The sequence below is a fragment of the Brachionichthys hirsutus genome, chromosome 13, assembly GCF_040956055.1.
Source record: "Brachionichthys hirsutus isolate HB-005 chromosome 13, CSIRO-AGI_Bhir_v1, whole genome shotgun sequence".
In the NCBI taxonomy this organism is placed as follows: Eukaryota; Metazoa; Chordata; class Actinopteri; order Lophiiformes; family Brachionichthyidae; genus Brachionichthys; species Brachionichthys hirsutus.
The window spans coordinates 342,294-349,793 of record NC_090909.1 but is presented as its reverse complement, the minus strand read 5'-3'; the positions used below and the strand labels follow the sequence as shown (position 1 = coordinate 349,793).

The following is a 7,500-nucleotide window of genomic DNA, read 5'->3' as shown; positions in this document are numbered from 1 at the left end:
AAACGAACTTCCTGGATTTAGTGTCACTTCCTGATCAGACACAGAGCCTCTGGTTTGGTTCTGGTCTCTGAGGACTCTCTGGACCTTTGACCCGGTGGTCTCAGCATTCCGGTCCAGTCAGAAGGTCGGTGTCGTCGGCATCGCCGCTCTCCAGAGCTCTGTGGACGTTCTGCCAGAACAGGCCCGCGTGACCGCCGGCCTGCGCCCAGCTCAGGTAGGACCGCCTCTTCAGCACCTTCCTCATGCGGTAGTACGGAGACAGCTGATGGGACGGGATGTCCTCCAGGAACAGCAGCACCAACACGTCCTTCTGCTCGTCAAACAGACGGAAGCTGCAGCGACACGCGGGAGACGCCGTGAAGATGAGCCCAGAGTAGCCCCGCCCCCAACAGACTGTCCAATCAGCAGCGCCCCCACCTGGCCAACTGGATCTCTCTGGAGCACCACTCGCTCTGCAGGTAGTGGCGGCTGATCACACAGATGGTCTTCCTGCTGCTGTAGATGGCGTCGGTGATGTTCTCTATGATGGGCTTCCCTGTGGAGACAACGGGTCAGAACACGGAGACATGACGACCGCATAGCGGCAAGCTAACCCAAGCTAGCCCAACTTAAACTAACTTAGCTTAACCCAACCTAGCCCAACTTAAACTAACTTAGCTTAACCCAACCTAGCCCAACTTAAAACTAACGTAACCTAGCCCAACTTAAACTAATGTAACCTAGCCCAACTTAAACTAACTTAGCTTAACCCAACCTAGCCCAACTTAAACTAACTTAGCTCAACCCAACCTAGCCCAACTTAAAACTAACTTAGCTTAACCCAACCTAACCCAACTTAAAACTAACCCAACTTAATACTAACTTAGCTTAACCCAACCTAGCCCAACTTAATACTAACTTAGCTTAACCCAACCTAACCCAACTTAAAACTAACTTAGCTTAACCCAACCTAATACTAACGTAACCTAACCCAACTTAATACTAACTTAGCTTAACCCAACCTAGCCCAACTTAATACTAACTTAGCTTAACCCAACCTAGCCCAACTTAAAACTAACTTAGCTTAACCCAACCTAGCCCAACTTAAACTAACTTAGCTTAACCCAACCTAGCCCAACTTAAACTAACTTAGCTTAACCCAACCTAACCCAACTTAAAACTAACTTAGCTTAACCCAACCTAACCCAACTTAAAACTAACTTAGCTTAACCCAACCTAGCCCAACTTAAACTAACTTAGCTTAACCCAACCTAGCCCAACTTAAAACTAACGTAACCTAGCCCAACTTAAACTAATGTAACCTAGCCCAACTTAAACTAACTTAGCTTAACCCAACCTAGCCCAACTTAAACTAACGTAACCTAGCCCAACTTAAAACTAACTTAGCTTAACCCAACCTAACCCAACTTAAAACTAACCCAACTTAATACTAACTTAGCTTAACCCAACCTAGCCCAACTTAATACTAACTTAGCTTAACCCAACCTAACCCAACTTAAAACTAACTTAGCTTAACCCAACCTAATACTAACGTAACCTAACCCAACTTAATACTAACTTAGCTTAACCCAACCTAGCCCAACTTAATACTAACTTAGCTTAACCCAACCTAGCCCAACTTAAAACTAACTTAGCTTAACCCAACCTAGCCCAACTTAAACTAACTTAGCTTAACCCAACCTAGCCCAACTTAAACTAACTTAGCTCAACCCAACCTAGCCCAACTTAAACTAACGTAACCTAGCCCAACTTAAAACTAACTTAGCTTAACCCAACTTAAAACTAACCCAACTTAATACTAACTTAGCTTAACCCAACCTAGCCCAACTTAATACTAACTTAGCTTAACCCAACCTAACCCAACTTAAAACTAACTTAGCTTAACCCAACCTAATACTAACGTAACCTAACCCAACTTAATACTAACTTAGCTTAACCCAACCTAACCCAACTTAATACTAACTTAGCTTAACCCAACCTAGCCCAACTTAAAACTAACTTAGCTTAACCCAACCTAGCCCAACTTAATACTAACTTAGCTTAACCCAACCTAGCCCAACTTAATACTAACTTAGCTTAACCCAACCTAATACTAACGTAACTTAACCATAACCCAACCCAGCCTAACCTAACATGAAGCTAACCTAGTATAACCTAGCTTAGCGCTTTGTGGAGCGCCCACTCGCCTGGCTGGAAGTCTCTGTGGTGCAGACAGAGTCTGAAGCCGTGCTCTCCTTCCAGCACGGGAAGCATCTCCCTGTAGACCCAGGCCTCGTCGTGAACGTTGTAGGAGATGAAGGCGTCGTAGCGGAGAGGAGCCATCCTCTTCCTCTTCCTGCTGTCGTACAGGAAGGCCAGAAAGAGGTAGTAGGCGTACGCTAGCTGCCACCTCAGAAAGTGGTAGATGAAGGAGGTGAAGAGCGTCAGCACCACCAAACAAGAGGTGGAAATAAAGCAGAAGAGACCGGCGTCCATCCGACAGGACTCGATGTCCATGTCCAACAACTTGGTGCCTTCCTTCGCCGGAGGAAAGGAGCAGTCATACTCGTAGGCGTAAGCGACCTGTGTCTGCTCGTTGTCCTTCGCCCACTGGACAAAGGCGGCGTTGGAGCAGTCGCAGACGAACGGGTTGCCCATCAGGTCCAGGTAGGTGAGAGCAGGTAGAGCCCGAAAGACCGTCACGTTGATCGCAGTGAGCTTGTTGCCCCTCAGCAGCAAGCAGCCGAGCGCAGGCAGCCGGACGTGGGCCAGGAAGTCCAGCGACTTGAGACCGTTTTGGGACAAATCCAGAGTTTCCAGTTTCGGGATTGGCTGAAACAGCTCGGGGTTCATTTCTTCCAGATTGCTCAAAGTTATCTGGAGACTTTTCAGGTCAGACGTTCCGTTAAATGTGTGTGGATGAATGGGATGCGTGAAGAACCTCGCCGCCGTAAAATACTCGAGAGTATTCAAACCGTGCAGCAGAGCCGGCGGGACGTGTTGCTGTCCTTCAAAATTTGCTATTACGAGTCTCTTCAAAGATCGAAATTCAGACAACTGTTGTTTGTTTTTCGAGTTGGACCTCCTGGATTTATAAAGAGACGTGAGGTGCAGCCGGAGATCTACGAGGCCCGTTAGATTCACGTCTCGAAAAATCATTTTATCATATACGATCGGTGTGACGACGAGCGTTTGGAGATTGTCCAGTCCGTTGAAAGCGCCGTAATGGACCGCGTACGACGTGTCCGACTCCAAGTCCAAAGACTTCAGAGAGGACAGGTGCCGAAAGTTGTTGGTTTGAATCCGCATCAAATTGTTTTTGTGCAAATCCAAAGACTCTAGTTTCATCAAATTCACATTTGAGAAACCTTCCAGTCGATGAACTTTATTCGCTCCAACATTTAAGACTCTCAAGTCCGCCAAGTCTCTGAAGGCGCATCCATCAATGGTCGAAATGCGGTTCTGGTCGAGGTTTAGGGTCGCCAGCCGGGTCAGATTCTGGAAGTCAGCGCAGCCCAACTCGCCGATGAAGTTGGAGCTCAGGTCCAGCGTCTCCAGCGTCTCCAGGCCTCTGACGGAGGGCGGGACCTTCCTCAGGTTGTTTCTGCTCAGGTTCAGGTTCTTCAGCCGTTTCATTGATCGCAGAGCAGACGGCGACATGTCTTCAATGTCGTTCCGCGACAAGTCCAGCGTGACGAGCCGCGAGCAGCGCAGCAGGAGCGTCTCGTTCACGCTGACCAGCGCGTTGCCCGTCGCGTGCAGACTCGCCAGACCGGGCACCTCGCAGGCAACGCCGAACAGGTCCTGGTGGTCCATCAAGGCCATCGACAGCTCTTCCAGTGACTCGGTGCTCGCCAGCATCTTCGTGAACGTCTCCTTGCCGACGCCAGACACGATCAGCTCTAAAGCGGTGAGCGTCCTCAGAAACGCCGCGTCCGGGACGTCCCACTCAAAGCGGTCGTCGGTGCTCAGCAGCAGCCGCTGGAGACGAGGGAAGATGTCTCGCCTGAGGCTGAACCTGGTCAGCAGGTCGGCGGACAAGCTCAGGTACCGCAGGTTGGACCGGTTGAGACGCAGCTGGTCGGAATCGAACACCGTGAACTCGGTGAAGGCCAGCACCAGCTCGTAAAGGTTGGGCAGCCGCAGGATGGGGGCGATGTCCGCCGCGTGCTTGAGGGGGTTGTAATGCATGGCTAACGTCTGCAGGCTGACCAGAGGCTGGAACGCCAGCGGGGAGATGTACGCGATGTCGTTCTTCTCCAGAGACAAATGGGTCAGCGTCCCCAGGCCCTGGAACACGCCGTCCGTCAGGCTGGCCAGGCGGTTGGAGCCCATGTTGAGCATCAGCAGCGCCGCCAGGCCCGAGAAGGCGCCGTCGGCCACGTGGGAAATCCGGTTCTCGTCAGCGTGGAGGAACATGAGCTTCGACAAGCGGCTCAAGTCGGTCCCGTTTATTCTCGCTATGAGATTCTGCCTGAGCGTCAGCGACGTCGCGTCTTTGGGGACGTCGTCCGGGACGGCGGCGAGGCCTCGGCCGACGCACTCGACCACCAGCATGGACGGCGAGGGATCGGCAGTGCAGCTCTTCAGCGAGAACGCCAGCGAAGGGTTAAAGCAAAGCAGCGGCGAGAGAAGCAAGTGGAGCAAAGGCCAACAGGACCAAGACCAGAGCTTCACCGTCGCCATGGTGATCCCCAGGATCCGAACTAAGAGAGCAAAAGAGAAGACGGCGTGAGAGAAACCCAGCCGCGCTAGCGGCGCTGAGGCTAAGCCGCGTCGCTGTAGGTTCGAACACGCCGTACGGTGATGCGGCTAGCTGGTAGCTAGCACGCTAACGGGCGGGGAGAGCTCGACGTTCTCCTCATTAGAGGACGATACCGTTCAAGTAGAACAAAGGAAACGGAGCCGGAGCTCCAGACTCGGCTCCCGGGTCAGGTCCGAGGCGGCGTCCGCCCGACCTTCGATGGAGTCCCCCGACCTTTGACGGAGTCCCCCGACCTTCGACGAGTCCGCCCGACCTTCGACGGAGTCCCCCGACCTTCGACGGAGTCCCCCGACCTTCGACGGAGTCCCCCGACCTTCGACGGAGTCCCCCCGACCTTCGACGGAGTCCCCCGACCTTTGACGGAGTCCCCCGACCTTCGACGAGTCCGCCCGACCTTCGACGGAGTCCCCCGACCTTCGACGGAGTCCCCCGACCTTCGACGGAGTCCCCCCGACCTTCGACGGAGTCCCCCCGACCTTCGACGGAGTCCCCCCGACCTTCGACGGAGTCCCCCCGACCTTCGACGGAGTCCCCCCGACCTTCGACGGAGTCCCCCCGACCTTCGACGGAGTCCCCCCGACCTTCGACGGAGTCCCCCAACCTTCGACGGAGTCCCCCCGACCTTCGACGAGTCCGCCTGACCTTCGACGGAGTCCGCCTGACCTTCGACGGAGTCCCCCCGACCTTCGACGAGTCCGCCTGACCTTCGACGGAGTCCGCCTGACCTTCGACGGAGTCCCCCCGACCTTCGACGGAGTCCCCCGACCTTCGACGGAGTCCCCCCAACCTTCGACGGAGTCCCCCCGACCTTCGACGGAGTCCCCCAACCTTCGACGGAGTCCCCCAACCTTCGACGGAGTCCCCCGACCTTCGACGGAGTCCCCCCGACCTTCGACGAGTCCGCCTGACCTTCGACGGAGTCCGCTTGACCTTCGACGGAGTCCCCCGACCTTCGACGAGTCCGCCTGACCTTCGACGGAGTCCGCTTGACCTTCGACGGAGTCCGCTTGACCTTCGACGGAGTCCGCTTGACCTTCGATGGAGTCCGCCTGACCTTCGGCGGCGTCCCCCCGACCCTCGACGGCGTGAACGCTGCTACTGAGTGAGAGGGAGGAGTCACCAGTCCGTTCTGCTCTCCGAGGTTTCACTGCAGACCTGCTGGACCGTTTGGATCTTCCAGGAAGTGAGACTTCAGTAAATCCACTGAAAACAGGAAGCGGTCAGCGGTGGGCGGGGGTCAACCACCGTGGTTGACCCTCGTGTTCCCGTCTTAAACCTTCGGGGATCTTAGTTTCTTTTTGCTTTTAGGAAAAGCTTTCCAACTAAAAATCGTCTCATAATAATGAACGTTACACGTGCTTAGCCCCGCCCCTCGTTGTTTTTACGTTGCATCATCATCTCCCTCGGGTTCTCACATCTATGATCAAATCTGAGCTGGTGCTAGCAATGCTAACCTGGAAGCTAACAGACGTACACTTCCTGCTGTGGGAGGAGCAACAGAAGCTCCAATCAGCAGCCTCAAACAGTTGAAGAAGGACGACTGAGGCGGTTTCCATGGAGACGGTTTTATTTTCACTTCCCGCCTGATCGACACGAACAAACGAGGACACGCCCACGGAGCGAACGTTGCTTTGGACCCCAGTGACATCTTCAGCGTCTGTTGCCATGGCGACCACTTCCTTGCGCCCTGTCACCGCCATGACTCACTGATGACATCACTTCCTCGAGGAAACTGAAACAAGTCAAGGTGGATGTTAAAACTCTTCCTGCATAAACATCAACGCGTTTTACAGGTGAAACAAACGGCGCCTGTACGGACGCTCGCTGCTGCCGTGCGCGTGTGTGCGTGTGTGTGTGTGTGTGCGTGTGTGCGTGCGTGTGTGTACGTGCGTGTGTGTGTGCGTGTGTGTACGTGCGTGTGTGTGTGCGTGTGCGTGTGTGCGTGCGTGCGTGTGTGCGTGTGCGCGTGTGTGTGCATGCGTGCGTGCGTGTGTGCGTGCGTGTGTGTGCGCGTGCGTGTGTGTGCGTGCGTGTGCGTGGTGTCTCTGTGTGTGTGTCTGTGTGTGTGTGTGTGTGCGTACCGAGAGGCCTTTGAAGAACTGTTTCGTGATGGCGACGGCGTCTGTTGGAGCGACGAGGTCACTTCCTCTGACTCTCTTTCCTCCGTATTCAACAACAGACGTCACCATCTGGGACACACACACACACACACACACACACACACAGGTATCTGTCAGCGTCCAATCGGAGCCGATTGTGCTGTGACATCATCACCTTGCGATGGCGTTCGGACACGCCCCTCCTGCTCAGCTCGTCCATCAGGGCCGGGAGGACGCTGCCGCCGTGGCGCTCGTACCTCAGCGCGTACAGCATGACGAGGCGGACGGCGTCCGTCTCCGTGAGGCGAGGGTTCTGGAGGAGCCGGCGAACGCTCTGAAACAGGAAGTGGAGGCTGAACTCCAGCCCGAGGGGGGCGGGGCCAGCGTGGGGGTTACCTGCTGGGCGTTGGAGTGGTCGTTCTGACAGGCTAACTCCTGCTCCGCCTCCGACACCTCCATCAGGAGACGCTCCGAAACCAAGCGGGACAATTCGCCGACCACCGTCACGTGTTTGGACACGGCGCCCGACATCTTCTTAAACTGGGGGTAGTTATCAACGAAGGCCTGCAGGGGGCGGAGACGGGGAGGACAGCGTCCGACGCATCCAACACCTTTTGGACCTTCTTGTAATTTTAAATGCAAACTAACTCCCTTCCT

At 54.6% G+C, this 7,500-nt stretch overlaps 2 protein-coding genes across 2 annotated transcripts in view; both read right to left on the bottom strand.

Moving 5' to 3' along the window:
- Positions 1-4,323, bottom strand: part of LOC137903019 (toll-like receptor 13) — a 4,355-nt gene extending 32 nt beyond the window's left edge. Inside the window, exons 1-3 of the mRNA XM_068747136.1 lie at positions 2,187-4,323; positions 418-535; positions 1-332 (exon numbers count right to left, since the gene is read on the bottom strand). The exon at positions 1-332 is cut by the window's left edge and continues 32 nt beyond it. Coding sequence (XP_068603237.1) covers positions 101-332; positions 418-535; positions 2,187-4,323 — 2,487 coding nt within the window. The 3' untranslated portion in view covers positions 1-100. The remainder of the gene's footprint in view (positions 333-417; positions 536-2,186) is intronic.
- A 2,175-nt stretch (positions 4,324-6,498) lies between these two features.
- vps45 (vacuolar protein sorting 45 homolog) lies at positions 6,499-7,494 on the bottom strand. Its single transcript, XM_068747499.1, has 4 exons — positions 7,240-7,494; positions 7,019-7,177; positions 6,826-6,933; positions 6,499-6,510 (listed from the first exon to the last, which is right to left on the bottom strand). The coding sequence occupies exons 1-4, from the start codon at positions 7,372-7,374 to the stop codon at positions 6,499-6,501; spliced, it is 414 nt and encodes a 137-aa protein (XP_068603600.1). The 5' UTR covers positions 7,375-7,494.
- Positions 7,495-7,500: the final 6 nt, after the last annotated feature.

Coding starts and splice junctions, on each gene's coding strand:
- vps45 (XM_068747499.1), bottom strand. CDS start 7,374: ATGTCGGGCGCCGTGTCCAAACACGTGACGGTGGTCGGCGAATTGTCC. Junction 7,178..7,239: donor ACCACTCCAACGCCCAGCAG/GTAACCCCCACG, acceptor TTCCTGTTTCAG/AGCGTTCGCCGGCTCCTCCA. Junction 6,934..7,018: donor TGTCCGAACGCCATCGCAAG/GTGATGATGTCA, acceptor TGTGTGTCCCAG/ATGGTGACGTCTGTTGTTGA.